This window comes from Rhinolophus ferrumequinum, chromosome 15 (genome assembly GCF_004115265.2).
Source record: "Rhinolophus ferrumequinum isolate MPI-CBG mRhiFer1 chromosome 15, mRhiFer1_v1.p, whole genome shotgun sequence".
Taxonomy (NCBI): domain Eukaryota; kingdom Metazoa; phylum Chordata; class Mammalia; order Chiroptera; family Rhinolophidae; genus Rhinolophus; species Rhinolophus ferrumequinum.
The window spans coordinates 3,570,055-3,588,475 of NC_046298.1; the positions used below are offsets into that span (position 1 = coordinate 3,570,055).

The 18,421-nt window shown below is 52.3% G+C and overlaps 1 protein-coding gene across 1 annotated transcript in view; it reads right to left on the reverse strand.

Annotated features, from left to right (window-relative positions):
- Nucleotides 1-17,515, reverse strand: part of ABCC12 (ATP binding cassette subfamily C member 12) — a 49,405-nt gene extending 31,890 nt beyond the window's left edge. Inside the window, exons 1-10 of the mRNA XM_033127042.1 lie at nucleotides 17,387-17,515; nucleotides 16,443-16,596; nucleotides 14,777-14,926; nucleotides 14,255-14,488; nucleotides 12,763-12,936; nucleotides 12,159-12,306; nucleotides 9,169-9,317; nucleotides 6,750-6,857; nucleotides 4,536-4,799; nucleotides 1,405-1,476 (exon numbers count right to left, since the gene is read on the reverse strand). Coding sequence (XP_032982933.1) covers nucleotides 1,405-1,476; nucleotides 4,536-4,799; nucleotides 6,750-6,857; nucleotides 9,169-9,317; nucleotides 12,159-12,306; nucleotides 12,763-12,936; nucleotides 14,255-14,488; nucleotides 14,777-14,926; nucleotides 16,443-16,596; nucleotides 17,387-17,505 — 1,572 coding nt within the window. The 5' untranslated portion in view covers nucleotides 17,506-17,515. The remainder of the gene's footprint in view (nucleotides 1-1,404; nucleotides 1,477-4,535; nucleotides 4,800-6,749; nucleotides 6,858-9,168; nucleotides 9,318-12,158; nucleotides 12,307-12,762; nucleotides 12,937-14,254; nucleotides 14,489-14,776; nucleotides 14,927-16,442; nucleotides 16,597-17,386) is intronic.
- Nucleotides 17,516-18,421: the final 906 nt, after the last annotated feature.

The following is an 18,421-nucleotide window of genomic DNA, read 5'->3' on the forward strand; positions in this document are numbered from 1 at the left end:
CCCTCACTAGGACCCTCCTTAGCCCCATTTTACAGATGAGGAAACTGAGGCTCGGAGAGGTGAAGATACCTGTCCAAGGTGAAACGGTGAACATAAAGCCGAGACAGGTGGTGAACCCAGGCCGTCCGGAGCCCGCTCGCTTAGCCACCCAGCCTCCACAGTGACCACAGTGAGGGGCCTTATCCCACACGGTCACAGGGCAGACACAGTTATTTTCTCTGGGACAGTCTGAAGGAGCAGACCAGAGGGTAGAAGTGAAAAGGAGAAAAATTTCACTGCAGTAGATACCAAAACTCTCCAAAGAGGGAACTGGCTGTGTTGCGTCCCCATCACTGCAGGTGTCTGAGCAGAGGCTGGCTCATCTTTTACAGGACGCTGTGAAGAGATTCACAGCGTCCTGTAAGGTACAGAACTGGCCGTGGCCACCTGTAACACACCTGTCTCCGAGGAATCCGGAGCAGGGTGATCTCGAGAGTCTACCTGATTCTGTCCCTGCCTCCATCGTTGGGCAGGGAAGGATTTGTCACTTTTTCTAGAAGCAAGTCCAAAAGAAGTCACCCTGGTCTGGGGGATTGTTCGGAGCCTGGCATCCCCGTTTCTTCAAAGGTGCCTTCCCCTCTCCCTGCTGCAGGCAAGGGCAGTGCCAGGTGCCCAAACTTCTCTCCAGGAGCAGCCAAGTGGGGGGAAAGAGGACGTAATATATTTCCCCGGAAAGTTTCTCGCTCGTTTGAGATGAGAAACCCTGACAACTGAGGGGCCTGTGAATTCGGTACATGGCTTGGCCATTCCTTGGGAGTCACACAGCTGAAGACAAGGGACGAGAACCCCGGGTTCCTCCTCTTCCTACCACGAGGTGTGGAAAGAAGCTGGGGGCACACCGCTGCTTTCGTTCATGCGTGCATTCAGCCACTCCGTCATGGAGGAAGGCTCCCTCGAGCAGCCCTCTGGGCAGACACCAGGGCATGGAGACGGACGAGGGAAAAACACATCCAAAGTCATTGTGAGTCTCAGGCTCCTGGGTCCTTCCCGGCCAAGCTGCCGGGCTGGCTTTGCTAATCAAGACAGCTCGAGTCGTGGGGACAACAATGGACTTAATGACCCATCTCTTCCTTTGACCAAGACGGAGCTCTCGGCAAGGAAGCAGTCCCCATTTAACACACATCCTCAGGAGGCAAACCCGAGAGTCTGTGAAAAGCACAGCCCCTGTCTGGCCAAGGAGCGTGCAGCTGCCAAGTTCATTAACCTCCTGGAAACGATCCTCAACTACCTACGTGCCCCGTGTCCAGTGCAGCCGAGCCCAGCCTCTGGGTCCGCTGTTCTCACAGGGCCCCAAACATGACAGGCAGGGAACCATGTCACCGTCACCTTAGTGTTCCAGCCTCACAGCGCAGCCACACAGCTTACCTGTCCGAGGAGAGCTGCAATGAGGGAGCTTTTTCCACTTCCAACATTCCCGCATATCCCCAGGATCTTCCCCTGCCAGAGAGACAGCAAAAACACAGTCATTCTCCCTGTCCTTAGAGGGTTTCCTTGGCCCAAGGTGTCGTCTGCAAACTGAGCAGGTGGGGACCAAGGGGTCCCTGCTGGCTCTGGGAGGCAGCAGTTGCAACCTCTCACCGGACCCCGGATACACAGCCTGGGTGGGTGCAGGAGCCTAAGTCCTCATTAAGTGCTTCCCCTTGCGCAGTGGGCAGAGTGCGCGGAGGGCTTCTCGAAATCACGTACGAGCGAGCGAGCGAGCGGTGTGAGACAGCCTTTGCTGGCCTGGGCGCCAGGCCCTGCCCTGAGGGCCATCCTGTGCCCAGGCCCAGGAAAGCACATCCAATAGAGGTGAAAAGCCGGACGGGGGACGGATAGTAAGCAGGATAAGTCAAGTGCGGAGTGTGTCAGACGCCTGCCATGGAAACAGACAAAACAGGGAGGAGGTGGTGCCCGTGGGTGGAAGCCTTCCTGGAAAGGTAGATGGCTTAGCTCATTCTCCCAGAAACAGGCCCTGAATCGAGGGTTTGAGTGAAAGGAGCTTGTTTTGGAGGTGCAGGAAACACCAGGAAAGGGAAGGGAGCCTATCAAGGACATACTGGTAGGTCCGCTCCCACAGGAGGCCCAGGGAGCACAGCGCTGCTGGGACACTCGAGGAAACAGGAACGGAGTGCGGTGTTGTCTCCGCAGTGGCGGGGGGAGTCGGGGTAAATACCCGCCAGTCAGCATTTGAGAGCCGCTCCCTCGTCTGTTGGCACTTTGTGGGTGGTGGCGAGGGCCCTAGGGCACAGATGCAGAGCTGGCAGTTAGAAGATGGCCAGAGCACGTGGGGGGATCACTGTCTGTATCTGCTACAGGTGACGTTTGAGTAAAACCTGAAGGAGGTGAGGGTGAGCCATGCAGATGTCTGGGAAGCCACGGCACGCAGAGCAAGAATCCACGTGGAGGCTCAGAGACGGGCACGAGCCCACTCTTGTGTTCAGGCAGATATTGCAAAGCTACAGTCGGAACACCCAAGAACATTCTAAGACCAGCTCTCTGGGATCCCTTAGAGCAAAGGTATGTGCCACACAAAGGTGGCTCCTCCCCACCTGAGCTGGACCCCAGGGCCCGTCACCTGCCTGCCACCCCCAGCACAGGGGGGCTGCTGCTGTCGTCAGGAATCAATCCTTTGACAAGTCTTTCCTGAACTCCAGGCTCCATGCTGTGCTCGGGGGTAAAGGAGGCAGATGTGACCCCTGCCTCATGGAGCCCAAAGATCCCTGACACCGCAGAGGAGAGAAGTTGCTCCCTTTGAATTCCACTAAAAGGACCTGAAGGAACTGGGGCCTTATGGAGCCTTTGGGACCAAGAGACCACAGGGATGGATCCCACCTCCTCAGACACTCAGCTGTCCTTAGAGTCCTGTCCTCCACATGGCGTTAGGTCTGAACTTTCTAGATTCATCCTTGTCTTGAGCAGAAAACCCATGAGGCCTCCACACCCTGGGTTTCTGATTATCCCTTCGTTCACCCACAAAACGATATTGGGAGCCTCCTCTATGCCAGGCCCTGGGCTCAGCGCAGAGCCACACTGTGACCAGGACAGACCACTCCCTGACCTCGGGAGGCTACAGTCTGATGGAATCCTGGAAGGCAACGCAGAAAACGGTGGATGCCCTGAACGTGGGACACTGAGGGCCAGCAGTTAAGCTGGACGCCACTGTTCGCTGCTAACATAGTGGAGACTCACTCATTTGTGTATGACCTGTCTCGGTTCTCACACCCACCTTGCGAGGTGGGTAGTAGTATTCAAATATCCGTCAAATGTAAAGAAACAGGCTTCAGGAGGTTAGTGCACCGCAGGTCGCGCCGCTGGTCGGTGGCTGAGCCTGGACCCAGGTTCTCCAGGCTCCAGAGCGCACCCTTCATCCGTGTGACTCACTGTGCTGCCACCACTGTCTGCATCTTATGTCACAAACCTTGACCATGTCCATGAGGCGCAAGTCCAGGCGTTACCAACGTACGGAAGAAGAGGAAAGCAAATGGAGGCCTGAAGGGCAACTTCTGTGGGACAGGAGAGCAGTGCACTCAGGCCCCGGGAGGGGGCCGAGGTGGGCGGGGCAGTCTGGGGGCTGCTCTGCACAGGCCGGGAAAGTGATGACAAAGCAAAGTGCGCTGCACAGAGCAGGACTTAACTGGGAGCCGAATCCATCACGCGCAGCCGACCAATAGCGTTTCCAGCGGAGAGGGGCCAGACAGCCCTTCGCTGCAGGAGGCACCCATCCGCACCAGCTACTGAGCTCAGTATCGCATAGTAAATAAGGACTTCTCCTTCTGTGGTGCCCACACGGGGACAGGGTGAGGCAAAACGATAGGAGATGAAAATACCAGGCGCGAGGTGAACGCAGAATCCTCTGCAGCAAAACCAACACCACCCCAGGAATGCGGCTGCCCAGTTTGCCACCTGCAGGAGGAGGCCAGACAGTCCCGAAATGCAGAGCGTTGTCTAAATTCTCTCTCTCTGCCCTGAGGGGACGGGAGCAGCCACAGACTCTGGATGGCGTCCATTGCTGGGGTGCTGTTGACCTCATTTTGCTTTTCCCAAGAGCAGAGCTGCATGGTGGTGAAGAGCACAGAGCCTGGGTATGAAGCCCTCTCCTGCCACTTGCAGGACGTTGGGCGACTTATTTAACTTCCTTGTGCCTCGGGCTCCTCAATCATGAAGTGGGGGGAGCTATAGAACCTACCTCGTAGGGTTAGTGGGGTGGTTAAATGAAGATGTACCAAAGCTAGTCGGTTTGTGCCTAACCACCTGAATGGACTGTCCATTCAACACTGAAACGGGCTCCAAACGCCGTCGAGGTGTGAAGATCACTACTGATATTGCCACCACCTTCTTGGCTTGAAGAAGGTGGCTCCACTGTTCAAGTGCATAGCTGTAACAGCGGGGGAAGGAAACAGCCTGGTTGAGGCAGCCCGCGCCCACCTCCACGCATGCTGAACTGTGTCGGGCCTTCTCGAGCTGTGTGACGCGAGGAGGAGGGCTGGAGGCCATCCCGTTAGCCCCATACCCACCTTTCTCACCGCAAAGCTTATATTCTGCAGAACTGGTTTGCAGCTGCCGCCGTGCTGCTCTGGGCCAGTGACCTCTTGGGCTGAAGGACTCAAACGGTACGCCTCCAGCCTCTGCTGCTTTTGCTCGTTCTCCACTTTCTTTAGGTTGCTTTTCGTGCCGGCTTCTTGCTCCCATGTCAAGGTGGCATTTGCTAAAAGCAAGACAGTATCTGGGTCTTCTGGTTGGGTGATGTAAGACGGGGGGCTTTTCGCTATGAGAATTTTCTAAAATTAAAGAAACAAAATTAACTGAATAGACATCATCCATTTGCAAGAATCATCCCCGTAGATCTCCGCATGACCCCAAAATCACAACCTTAGCGAGTCTACCTAGGACATCCAGGAAGGTATTCTGACGGTCTGCTCCTGGGAGAACCTGCAGAAGAATCTTCCGCCAGCTCATGCTCGCTAGGACAGATGGCTCCTTAGCCACAAGGCCTAGTGGGCCACCCACCTGGAGAGGGCTCATCCCAGCAGTTCACCCTCATGCCCAAGAGCCAACTTTTGCCTGTCTTTGGGTGCTGAGCTTCTTTGCTTGGCCCTAATGCTGGTGAAATCAAGGTCACACGCTTAGTCTCTGCTGTGTCCTCTCCTTAGGTCCCCACTGAGCTCAGGTCAACAAAGCATTTGCCAAGCGCCCGCTCTGCCCCAGGTTCTGGGGTAACCAACAGAAATGAGAAGGCATGGCTCCTCCTGCCTTTGAAGAGATTACAGTCCGGGGGAAGATGGGAACGTGCACGGATCATTTCAACAAAATGGGACAAAGCACTGTACTGGCCAGAGAAGGTACACTTGGCTCCCCATTCAGGAGGTCTGAGTAATGGACGCCTGAGCTGAGTCTGCACTGGTGACGTGCAGGCAAAGATGAGGCAGGGGAGAGGAGAGGGAGCTCTACTCGAGGGCACAGCGTGGAACAGCGTGCTCCGTGGGGTGGGGGCATGAAACAAGCAGCTCAGGGTCACTGCGGCCCCGAGCTCAGAGTAGGAAGCGTGCAGGAAAGGAGGTGGAGATGTAACAGGGCCCGCTGAGGGTGGGCTCGCCAGGTCCTGGACGGGACAAGGCTTCAAGGATTTCCAGCAGGTGAACGTCAGTGGTCAGAGCAAGGTTTTCCCAGCTCTCTGGGTGCTGAATGCGATATGACCTTGAGGACCATAGTGCGGAAAGGACGAGTGGCCCATAAGTGACTGTGAGGGTTCAGACGAGATGGTGAGGCCATGAATGAAGGTCAGACTGGAGGCTGAGGAGCCCACAAACAGCAGTGTTCCTCAGTCCGAGGTACCCGATGTCGTCATACATGCCGCTGATGTGAGGGGCGTGATTCCTGTCAGAAGTGGTGACTCTACCCTCTACCTTCTAGTCAACCTCACAATGGTATCTCTTAAAACGGAGGGGATCCAGTGACCAGGACGTGAGTCCGCAGGGCTCTTGGCTGGTTGGATGTGAGTGGTGAGGGGTCCACACACTTAGGATGCTTGTGGCTTCCAGAGTTCTGGCTGGAGTAAGCTCTTTCAGGGAGTTCGCAGATGTGTGAACATGCTGTTCTCTGGACTGGGATGCCTGCCTTTTCCTGTCCTTACCTCCGCTTCAGAACCACTTCATCTGCCCTTCTTGCGTGTCGCTTACTTCCTTACTGTGTATAGCAATCACCGGGATACCTGGTCCTACACGAGACTGGAGTAAAGGCTGTCTCTTCCTGTAGCTGCATGTCCCACAATGCCTTGTGTGTAGGAAGCACACTAAGTCTTTGATGAACAACTAAACGAATGAGTAAAGTGCCTAAATATTGCATAAATGCGGTGCCCTCCTACCCTCTTCATCACAGCCATCACCACAGCCACTATAGGACAAGCTAGGTAGGCCCCCATCCCCTCGCCCCTGCCTCAGCTTTGCTTGTGCTAGGTAGTAATTTCCAGTAATGTCCCACTCCCAGAACAACTTGGATAAAGAGTAGAGAATCAGGAAGTCGTCTCTCCGGACGGCGACTCCATCTCATTTTTCTGTACATGCACACACTCTCTTCCACACACATTGACCGATCCAAGTCTGAATGGAGGGCCTGCTCCCAATGTCCCCCAAGCCCAGCCCTCCAGTGGGTCCACACAGCTTCCCCATGTCTGCGACTTCCCCACCCAAAAATGAGATCTTTCTTCCCTACTCACCCAGTGTTAGTTATACCTTCATTCTCCTTAGAGAGACATTGACTTCCGACATGGCTTTGACCGAGAAAGGCAAGATCGCGATGGAAAACTTCATTACATTAAACATGGCGATCACACTAAATGCCTGAAGAACAAAAGAGAGGGAGGAGGCTCAGGAGCAGATGTGGCCTTGGCTCTGAACCATTACATCCACGGGGATTCAGCTTCCTGAAAGGGGAGACAGTGGCGCAGTTGGGATTCTCAGAGGAACGATTTCTTTCATTTCATGGCTCAGAAATCATGGGTTGGCAAATCAGGGATAGCGACATCTTAATACAGTTTGCTTCTGGATTTTCGCCCAAGTGGTGGAGAATGCATCCCCTTGTCTCTGACAGTCCAGAGGGCATAAGGTCCAGGGAAGGGCTCTAAGTGAATGTCTGTGGAAATCTCCATTCATACCACTTCCTTACTTGGCCTAGAACATTCACTCAAAATCCTTCGCAGATTTTTTCCAAATCATTCCCGTCCCACTGGCCCTTTGGAGCTGGCCCATCTTTCCCCACATGACACACAGTCCCAGGGATGAAGGCGGAAGCTGCCAGAGAGCAACTGACCTCTGGCCCTCCTGCCCCAGGCTCTGGCCTCCATGCTCTGCCGCCCCACACACTAGGGACAGATTTGAGAGCCTTTGTTCAACTGCCATTCCCAAAAAATCCCTTCCCCTCTTCACTGGGGCCTTTCCCACTGAGCCCTGCCCGGTAGGTGGTTAATATCCAGTGGACCCCAAGAAGGCACATTTCCCCGCTCTGTTGGTGCCCCAGGGGTGCACAATATGAGATGGCTTCATCTCAGGTTTCACGTTCTCATCTGCCCAACTTGTAAATAGCGGCCTCTCCCTAACCACCCATTTAAGAAATTAATAACACAGCTTCCATTGACAAATCTTATCTGCTGCTGAGTGGGTCCCATGGACAGGGGCCCCGGGCTTCGACTAATCCTACTCAGTTGTTAAGAGGATGATGAAAGGTGCTCCCTTTATCAACATCTGGTCCTAAATCCCTCCCCAAAGAGAACTCGGCTCCCCCAGGTCCCGAAGCACTGTCTTAGCTTAGGAAGCACAGACCTTGGCTGACACAGCAGCACGTGCCGGGCGCTTCGCCCGGGGGCTCACCTCCTGACCCCCTGGCAGATGAGGCGACTGCAAGGGATTCTAAATCCAAAGAAATATGAGCCCTGCGTTCAGGGAATTTGTTCTTTGTCTAGCTTTCTTCTAAATCATCGTTTCAGGGAATATTAACTATGTGCACTCAATTGGTTTCAAATTAATTTGCTTGCTGTGTTGCTGGGGAAAGAAAATGTTCTGTTGTTGTTTAGGATCCTAGGAAGCACTCACGCTAATTGGGTAGCATTCTGTTCAGGACATTCGTTCTGCCTTGGGGTCCGCGGCTGGGTTCAAACCCCTAGAATACGTGTGGGAGTCAACTGTAGGCGAAGAACCTGAGAAAATCAATGCACCTCCCAGAAAAAGACAGTAATGGGACTGCCGGCCCCCAGTGGGTACCCCTGCAGGACCCTCCTGCCTTCCCAAACATCCCCTCTGCCCTCAGCACCCTGGATTTGGTGCAGTTCTTCACCTGTGCGCACATCTACACTTGCTTGTTTCATTTTTTCTCTCTCTGTCTCTCTCTGATTTTGCTGATTTTCTTCCAACCACTTGCCCTTCAGACACTGGGTTTACTATTTCAGCTGTTTGTTTCTGTATTTGGGCCAGGGGCTATTTCCTCTCTAGCTCAGAGTTTCTTTACCTTTGAATGCACAGCCCCGCCTTGTAAAAACAAAACAAAACAAAAACCTGAGGCCCTCACATTCACCCCACCTCTCCTGAGGCTTCAACCCGAACCCTCCTGGCTGGGTGAGAGCAGACTGAGGAGAACAGCAAACACTTATCCAGCATTTTCCGCCCACAGAAAAGAAATCCTCTGTCCTCTCAGCCACGGGGACTAACATCGCCCCATTTACAGATAACAAAACCAAGGCAAGAGAGGTTCGATGATCTGCCACTAGTCATAGCTGGTAAATAGTAAGAGTGGGACGTCAGCAAGGGGACTCTGGCCCCAATCCCGCAGTGCCTCCTCACCCGCTGGCTACACCTCCTCCCACCCAGGTCACATCCACAGACGCACCTTCGGGTAATGTCTGACTCACCATGAAGAATACACCCAAGTGCTTGCTTGGTTTCAGTTTTGTTTTCCAAATGGAAGACTGTTCAGCGTTAACGACGCTGCCTTGCCAGACCGGACAATAGTCGCTGTGAGCCACCCCCTTGTCAGGAATGGAATTCTGGCACCACCTGACCCACCAGACTGGGTGCTCTGGGCAGAGGTGGGGAAGAGCTTCCCACCTGGCACTTGCCGAAGTTGGGGTGCAAAAGAGGCCAGCCATCAAGACGTGCTTACCACTGAGGCGGTGAGCTCGCGTCTCAGAAGGATGTGGCAGGTGAATGTCAGTACAATGGCTTCGGTGGACGCAATGGGGGCCAGGGCTGAATTTCCACTTTGGACAAATGCAGCTTTTTCCAGTAGTTTCCTTTCCCTCTTCCTTATGTCTGCAAAATACGTAACAGTCCACGCTGGTCTTATTTTGCATGTCAAGCACCAGCGTTAAGAAACGTATTACCCCTGCCTGAACCTCCTTCAAAAGAGCGTTAGGGATCCCTGTTGTGAAGTTGAACCGAGAGGAAGCACAGAAAGCCCTGGGCCCAAACCCAGCCCGTCCTGGGAGCTCAGTGCACGTCAGCTGTCATTGCTGGAGGGTTTCCAGCCCCATTCTCTGTGTTTCAGGAGTCATAGGCTCAGATGCCTGCAGGGGCCAGGCCAATACCGTAAATGAAGGAAGTGGACAGAAAGTAAAACCAGAGGGAGGGTGTAGAGGGCGGCAAAATGGGGACCACGTGTGCCAGCCAAAGGGGCAGCCACCTCCCAGTGTAGGCGGCCTAGGGTCACCAGACCCTAGCTGTTCCCAAGTCTGAGATCTGGACTTTGGTGAGACAACTCCTTACTTTTAAATGTCGGGAACTGATTGAAAAGGGTTTTTAAATACAGTACGGGACAAACAAAACCCCTGTGCTGGCCTGAAGACTGCCGGCTTAGGGCACCAGCCCCGTGTTCCAGGAACAGCGACAAAACCCACGAGCATTTCTCCCTTCTAAGTGCCGTGACTCTGCACCTCTCACAGATTAAGTTCAAGCCTCAGTTAAAAGTCCTCAACTTCAAGTCCACATCCTCTGCAACAGCCCTTTCATGTTGGCAACATGGCACCACGGCCATTCGTACCCACTATGTGCCAGGCACTCTGCTGAAGGCTGTGTGGACGTTCTCATTAGATTGCTCTCACTTCATGGGACAAGGGATAGGCCATTATTATGCTCTTTCGACAGGAGAGAAAAGTCTTAGTAGGTTAAGGAATTTGCCTCTTAAGTGGTCGAGACACATGGGAGCCCAGTTTTACTGGGGTCCAAAGCTCTGCTGCCCACGTGCCCTTTGCCTAGAGAACACCGGCCACCTCCTGACCCAAACTCACCCTTACCTCTGCACCTCCCGCCTTTGCCCCTCCCTCGGGCTTCCCCAGCTCTGTCAGTGCCCACACTCTCGCTACCCTTCAAGGCCTATCAGAAGTGCCACCTCTGCCAAGAGGCCTTCCCTGATCTCTCACACCCAACGTTCTCCCCGCTGTGGAACTTCTCTCAATTTCTCTTGTGGCATTTTACCCTTTTTATCCCATTGTTAATTCACGTGTTCCCTCATTTAACAAATGTTAATCTGATTGGAGTAAAAGGGTGTCAGCTCTCTTCCGGTAGGGACGGCAGAGAACAAAATAAATAAGATCATCACAGATTGTGTTGGGTGATATGAACAAGATGAGCAGGGTGATGTGATTTAGGGGCGTGGCGGGGCGTGGACCTGCCTAGGACTGTGGTAAGAAGGCCTCTTTGAATCAGTGACACTGAGAGGAGACTACAGTCAAGACAAAGTCACCATGAACTTATAGCAGAAGACACGCCAGGCAGAGGGAACAGCAAGAGTTATCCAAGGGTAAGGAAAGATGTGGTGAAATCCGCGAGGTCAGCAGGGACTAGCTCATGCTGGATACGATAGGCCATATGAAGGAGTCTGGATTTCATTCAGAATCCTAAATTTGAATAATCTAAGTGTGATAAGAAGCCACTAAAGAGTTGCCAGCAGGGGAGGGACAGAATCTGACTGACATTTTTTTTAGTTTATGTGCTGCCGAAGCGAGCACTGACTGACATTTTTAAAAGGTCACCTGGGCCACTGAATGCATAATAGATTTTAGGGGGAAGGAGGAAAATGGGGGTTGCTATTGTCCAGAAGGCAGAGGATACTGGCTTGGAGGGGAGCAGACAGATTGTAGGCATATTCTGGAGGTACAGCCAACACACTTACAGCTATGTTTGAGCTTAGTTAGCTCATCCTCCCTTACTCTTAAAAGCAGGGACCCTTTTCCTGATCATTTGTGTTGCCCCCGTGGCCTTACACATAGTAGGAACTTGGTAAATATGTATTGACTTAATCTAGCTCGTGTTAAATTGAATTAAGTTGAATGGAACCAAATTTATTCGAATCAAATCAATTGAGGTGTGTTCAATGTGTGAGGAAGTATTTCTGAGTCTTCAAAGAGGGTCCCGTAGGGCCACCAGGGTCCCAACCTGGGGTACCTTATTTGGCAAGCTGAGAAGCAGGTTTTCTAAAGCCACTCCCTAAATCATGGATATACAGCTTCCGGCCCAATTACATGCTGGTCTAAAAGTGTAATTGCAGATCTGGAGAGTCAATTGTAACAGTGGTTCAGATCATTAACTGGCCAACCACCTGAGTCTATGCCAGCAATTATGGAAATGTTCCTGCAATTAGATTTGCATTTCTATTTGACTGAAGTGGTTTTCATATCATCTTTAAAAGAAAAGCTATACATATGTCCTCTTATCTGTGCAAGCGATGTCAAGTCGGGGTCATCCAGTGATGAGGCTGCTGGTGCAGGCACGGAGGGGGTTCCTGTGGGCGTGTGTGCGTGGGCGTGTGTGTGCAGACATCTCCTAAGTCAAGGAAATAGCCTGAGACAGCTCTTCTTCTGCTCACAATGTTTTAGTGGATTGTTTTCTAAAAGGTGACTAACTGGTCAGTCAGCGTCCATATGTCCCGGGAAAGGCCAAACCATATGGTGCTTACCTGCCGAGCCCTTGGGCTCACCAGAACAGATGCCTGCTTCTATTATAAAATCTTCATAATCCTTTGAAAAGCCTGCAGAGCAGCTCGGGGGGGGTCCCCTCAGCCCCCTTCTAGGACACTTGACCCCAGGAACCTTAAGGGCCCCTTACAAGGTCGCCTTCTATGGGGTAAGTGGTTCTTTACGCAGCCGCTCACCCTACCTTGAATGGTCTTGGTAAAGGATTTCTCCCAGGCGTACATTTTAATCAGCTTGATGCAAGTCACAAACTCATTCATTGTCTGAACGCGCTTGTCTGTCACTGAAATTGCTGACCTTCGGAAAGCTGAACTGAGCTTAGCCATAAACATCTGAAATCAAGGTCCAAACACTGTTCAGGGAGAACTGCTGAGTTGCAGTTGGCCTGAAAACCCAAGGATTGGAGGGTAAGTGCCAGGAGAAGTTCTAAGGGAGGTCAGCCGGCGAGTCTTGGCTGAGTCCTTCCCTTGAGCTGTGGCAGCTGACATGGTCTGGGGACACCCCAGTGATCGGGCAGGTGATACAAATACATGAATCACCAGGATGCAAAGAGAGTGTCAGGAACTTGGACAAACGGGAGAAGTATGTGCCTCCCCCATCCCCAAGGGCATTCAAGGTCAAGTTTTTTAAAAAACTATGCTGTGACAGGAAAAGAAGGCACACCTGTGAGCACAAAGTGGGGGCAGGCTTCAGGTCCACGGCCTGGAAATGAAGCCTTCTGTCCAGTTCAGTGAGTGTGTGTGAAGTGCAAGCGTGAAGCAGTAACCCCTGCAGAGACGCGCCGTTACCTGGATGGGGATGAATACGGCGTACACAGATATCCCGATCAGAGCTGTGGGCCCCAGAATGAAAAAGGCGTACACTGCACAAACAGCCGTTAGGATAGGGATGGTGGCTGGCAAGGGACAAAACAAGGCAGCTTCAAACAAGGGATAGCTATCACTTGATAGTATATTGAGCACCTGGAAAGAAAGCACATGGGTTCAGGCCTTGAAAGGGCCACCTAAACGTTTTCTCAGTCGAAGGCTTTTACAATGGCTGACGGATCTGAGGAAAGAATTGAAAAACTGCCTTAAAGGTAAGGGGTTTATCAGGGGGCTAGCACGATGAGCTTTGTGGGTCTCATTCTGGTCTGACTTTGAAGAGTCAGTCTCTCAGGACTGAGAATCTGAATGAAGAGGGACGTAAAGAGTAGTGTTTCCATCTAGGAGCAAGCTGGAGAGACTGCTAGCTGCCTGCCCTGTGTCTAGCTCTGCTTCCTCATTAGCGCAACTCTGCGTCGTTCCAGGTAGAAAGGTGCGCGGCTAAAGGACATTTCCCAGCCTCCTTTGGGGAAGGGGTGTGGCCACGTGACTATGTCAGGGGCAAAGAGATACAAGCAAAGTGTCAAATGGGGCTTTGGGAATGGATTCCTGAAGGGAGCCAACTCAACTTAGAGGACATACCCCTTTGGTTCTTCTCTCCTTCCTCCTACCAGCTACCTGAAATGTGGTTGGGATGGCTGGATCTCCAGCGCCTGACTTGAACGATTATGGGAGCCATGTGGTAAGATGGTGATGGAGAAAAGCATGGAAAGATCCGGAAATCCCCATAGCAGCCCTGGTTTGACCTCTTCCAGACTCCATCCTGCACAGAGTGAAGAGAATTCATTTTGTTTAAGCCGTTGTAATGTAGGGTTTTCTGGTACATGCAGCTGAATCTAACCATAATTGATGCAAGAGGCTTTGAACATACTCAGAAAAACTGTAGGAAACAAGCAAGTTTTTCCTGTTACATCACTTGGGGTTCCCGTGACTAGGAACATTTTCTTGTGTAAAAAGTGAGGATTTCACTACTAAGAATTAAGGGCTTAAGAAAATGTTAATTTTGAAGCCCAACAGGCATGGACTTGATTACGGCTATGGCACCCCAATTACTGCACCATTGGAATGGCCAGATGTATTGGTCATTCAGTTTTATTAAAGGCCTGGAGTGTGCTCTACTGCCGCTGTGTCCTACTGACAATCCCCAAAGGGATGGGTGAGGTCGCCCCTGAACCCAACTGGAACAGCGAGACTGTCCAAATTCTCCAGCTTGAATGGACCCTCCTGTCTCTGAGTTCCCTCTGGATTCCTCCAGAGTTCTGAGTCTCCACCACCACACTCAGCAGGAGATGGGATCTCGTGGTCAGGACATGGACGAATAAAGGGCGGCAGATGTCCCATCCAGGACGCACAGCTCACGCATACTCAGAAACTCAGGCTTCGTTTTCTAACTTAGACTCCTTCCGGACCAGCTTACCTCCCCTACTGAGATGTGTGTCAGCATCTTGAAGGACACCAGGTTTTCAAATACCAGAGTGGAGACAGCCACCTTTAACCGGATCGCCGTGCGGTAATTTATGGCCCAGGCGAGCGCCCAAAAGAGGACTTTAGTAAACTCGGTGGCAAAAAGGGCGATGCACAGGCCAGTGCCCACCCACACGTTCCTGGAGGTGCTCTCGGTCTGCTGGAGGATTTGGTGAAGGAGGATCGTCTGTAAGACAGCGCAGCGGAGAGAGGAGAGGGCCGCTGGGGCTCGAGGCGGGATGGGAGGCCTCAGATAATGTCAGCAAGCTGACTTTATGAGGCAAACTTTTTAATTAATTTCAGTGGCTGCTGCTGTGCTTGGCAAGGATTAGCTTTATGAAAATTTGCCCCCCAAGGAGCTCAAAGATAATGACAACGTACTAAACCCACGAGCTCGTAGAGAAAGTAACTAATGGCATTCTTTGTCAGTCTGGGGCCCTGCAGACGAGGCAGAAGAAGGGCCAGCCCCACTCACCGGCCCTATGGCTGCCATGACAATGCACAGGATATTGGCCACAATGGCCATCAAAACACGGGTCCTCTGGAATTTCCAGACCACTCGGCCCAGAGAGGCTTTCTCAGGACCCACCTTTTCTACCTCTTCATCCCAAAGGATTCGAAATCTGGGAGGCAAGAAGAGGAAGAAGGAAAGGGACTTACATTTCCACTGGCTGTTTGAAACCGCTCCGATGGACGCACTTTGCAAGGATGCTTCCCACCACCCTCCCCCTGGCAGTGGTGGCTTCAGACGAGCAGCATTGATTTTCCCTTGTTCCTTTATGTGCGGACGGGATACAGAAGGGGCAGGAAGCAAGGCCCTGACACAGCACAGGCTGGTTTCTGGCGTGTGGGCACTTCCCAGGCTTGCGTTCCCTGCTCCTGCTGCCCATCTCTGGCACAATACCAGTTATGGTAAAAGACAGAGGCAACGGAAAAATCAGGAGGGACATCTTCTCAGGGCAGGTTTGAAAGAAGGCCAGTGTGACAGGAGGGTGTGGTGAGCGAAGAAGGGCTGACAGGACCCTGGGAGGCAGGGCAGGGCCAGAGCTCATGGGAAGGAGTTTAGATTTCATTCTCAATGCAGAGGAAGCCATTGAAGGCTTTGAAGCCCATGTGACAAGATCATGCTCTCCACCTGAAAGAACCCTCTGGCTGCTGCGAGAGCAGTCATATGGGGGAAACAAAGGCAAAAGCAGGCGGACCCCAGTAGGAGACTCGGCATTCAGGTAGGAAGGGGCAGTGGCTTGACACTGGCTTGAAAGGAAACAGATTTAAGGGAAGATGGACTGAGAGGGACAACAGTACCTCCTGATGAATTAGATGTGAGTGAACAGGGAAAGGGGGATCAAGGATCCCAGGTTTCTCGCTTGATGAACTGTGTGAATGGAGTTTACAGATGGGAAACAGGAAGGAGGAGAGAATAGCTTCGGGTAGGGGTCAAGGGTGAAGAACGCAGCTTCAGCCGTAAGGTGCTATGAGTCGTCCACGTGCAGCTGTCTAGTCAGATGGTGGAGATCAGAATTCAGAGCCTGGAAGAGAGACACGGACTGAAGATGGGTGTTACTATGCCTGCCTGTGTTTGGTGTTTGAGCCTCTGAGGTGGATAAGTTCACCTGGGAACAGAGCATAACCTGGAAGAGAAGAAGGTCTCAGCTGACGTGGAGTAGATGGAAGGAGACTTTAAAGGCAGACAGAGAAGTACTGGCCGGAGAGGTCAGAGGAAAACCCAGGCCAGACCCTGGTACAGCACCTTTCTCTCCGTGCTCCTGGGCAACTTTGTCCAGGTGGTAGGTTCGGGGAACGACCACAGACTGAGATTCCTGCAGGGTCCAGCTAAAGGGAAGCCGATGGTGGAAGCAATTGCAAGACCTGGACTAAAGTCATTCCCCGCCCTCGGAAGCATGTGCCCCAGGCTGTGCCTTGCACTTGACCCCATGTGGCCAAAGGTAAGGAGACTGCTAGAAGAAACCAATGCAGAGAGAGGGCTTCGAGAAGTAAGACATTGGGCTCCATCAGAACCACAAGTTCAGTGCCTGGGTGTCGATTTCCACACCCAGGACAGGGGAGCACACAGAAGGGCTGACAGGCCCCTTCCTAGGGTGGGCCCCTGTCCCGAGATGACCCAGGCGAATCCTGATACCTTTGGCGTTGGTGTTGGATGAGTCATAAGGTGACAGTGGGGGCAGGGTGTCCACAGTCAGTGTGTGCTTGTAGCCTTGAACCATCACGGGCGTGAGCCAGGAAAATGTGGCAAAGGAGAGCAGCCCTGCGTCGTCCATGGGGTTGGGTGCCAACCTAAGACAAATGAGACGCTCAGTGTTCCAGGACGTTGGGGTCATTTGTGCTCAGTCCCCGGCTTGAATTCTTAACGACAGTGATAGCCACAGTCGGCGCTCAGAACCTGTGATTCGCACCCATCAGCCCCTTGAGCAGTGGTGTGCAGGGACCAGCTCATACGGCTTGTGAGAGCTGACTATTAAATGTTCAGGAATTTTGTGAGTAAGTTGTTAAACAAAGACAATGTTGAAAATTAAACTACATAAATTAAAATAAATTATCCTAAAGACAAAGGCAATAAGTGCTTGAAACTCATTGCTTCCTAATTGTTTTACTGGAGTTACTAGTATCTATGCTCTTTAGATCATGTAAGTCTATTGTGTCTGTGTGCTGCCAACTCTGCATATAACAGGGTGCTGCTACGCATCTCCTTAGACATGAGCTATTGCCTGCCTCTCACCAAAGAACAGGAGGCGTCAAGAGTGAGTGGCCAAGCAATGAATAAGGGACATGATGGACAGATGGATATATGGATGAGTGGATGGATGGATGGATGGATGGATGGATGGATGTTGGAAGGATGGTGGATGGATGGATGGATGGAGAGATGGATGGATGGATGTTGGAAGGATGGTGGGTGGATGGATGGATGGATGGATGGAGAGATGGATAATGGATGGATGGATGGAAAGACAAAGGACAAAAAGCATGTAGAGCAGGAGCGTGGGGCAGGGAGCAGTGCCCACTCTCTTGATAGGCTGGAGACTGTTCTGACCTGGCCTTCCCTCCAATCCTCCCCCTGGCTTACCTTGCATAGGGTCTCACCGGGATCATGGTTTTCAGGCTGGGGTCATATCTCTCTACAAAGGATCTCCGCCGGCCTCGCCGGTCCAGATCTGAGATAAGGTAGGGGTCTTCACCCACCATTCCGATGGCAGTCTGGAGCCTCAGGACACTTTCACTGTGCAGCACAGAGAGAGGGGAAGGTTCACTGAGAAGGACACTCTGGAATGGGATCAGGCAGCCTCTGTTCCACACCCCCAGCTCCCTTGCTCCAGCCCCTTAGACCTGGTTTCACCCATCAGCCTTCCACATTTATGGGGTGTGTGGCCAGAAGCCCCTCCAGATCCCTCACCTCCACTCTGAGGCTTCCTTATTAGCAAGAACATTCCGTTCTCCTTCTTTCCCATTTTGGGCTGAGCAGGAGCAGAAAAGCCTATTGTGCATTTTCTGTTAGGAGCCAGTCCATGTCCAACTTGAGAGCCAGCCTGGCCAAAGGGCCCCAAGAAGGTAGGTTTGCTGTTTCGGTGTGACCCAGAGAGAAGCTCGTCACACACACACCCCTTTTCTTCCCAGTTCTCTCAGATATCTAGGAGCTTGTGCATTCACTTTCCCCTGTCCCCACATTCACGGGTCAGAGATCTTCAACAAGGCCACCCCTCGGGACCAGGGCCATCTAAACAGGCTCACATCCCCCCACTGCTGGGAGCACTGCCCCTGAGGAAAACCCACAATCCAGGTGGAGAGGACACTTTCTGAAGTGCCTGTCCAGTCCACAATCCAACCACCCATTTACCAATGTCTTCGCTTCAAAACAGCAACTCTCCCAAAGTGGGAACTAAAGCGTTATTATTGACAGCTGGAGGGTGCTCATGTTTTATAGGCAGTACTCCTGTTCAAAATATCTTCACTTATTAAATGAATGAATATTAGTGACACCAATACCTTGGACCCAGCTCTGGGTTCCTAATTCAATGAGCAAATGAGAAGTTACCAAGCAGGAACTCCCTGAACATCCTGCCAGCCTGCACTGCGCTCCACTCTCCACCCTCCGTTTGTACCA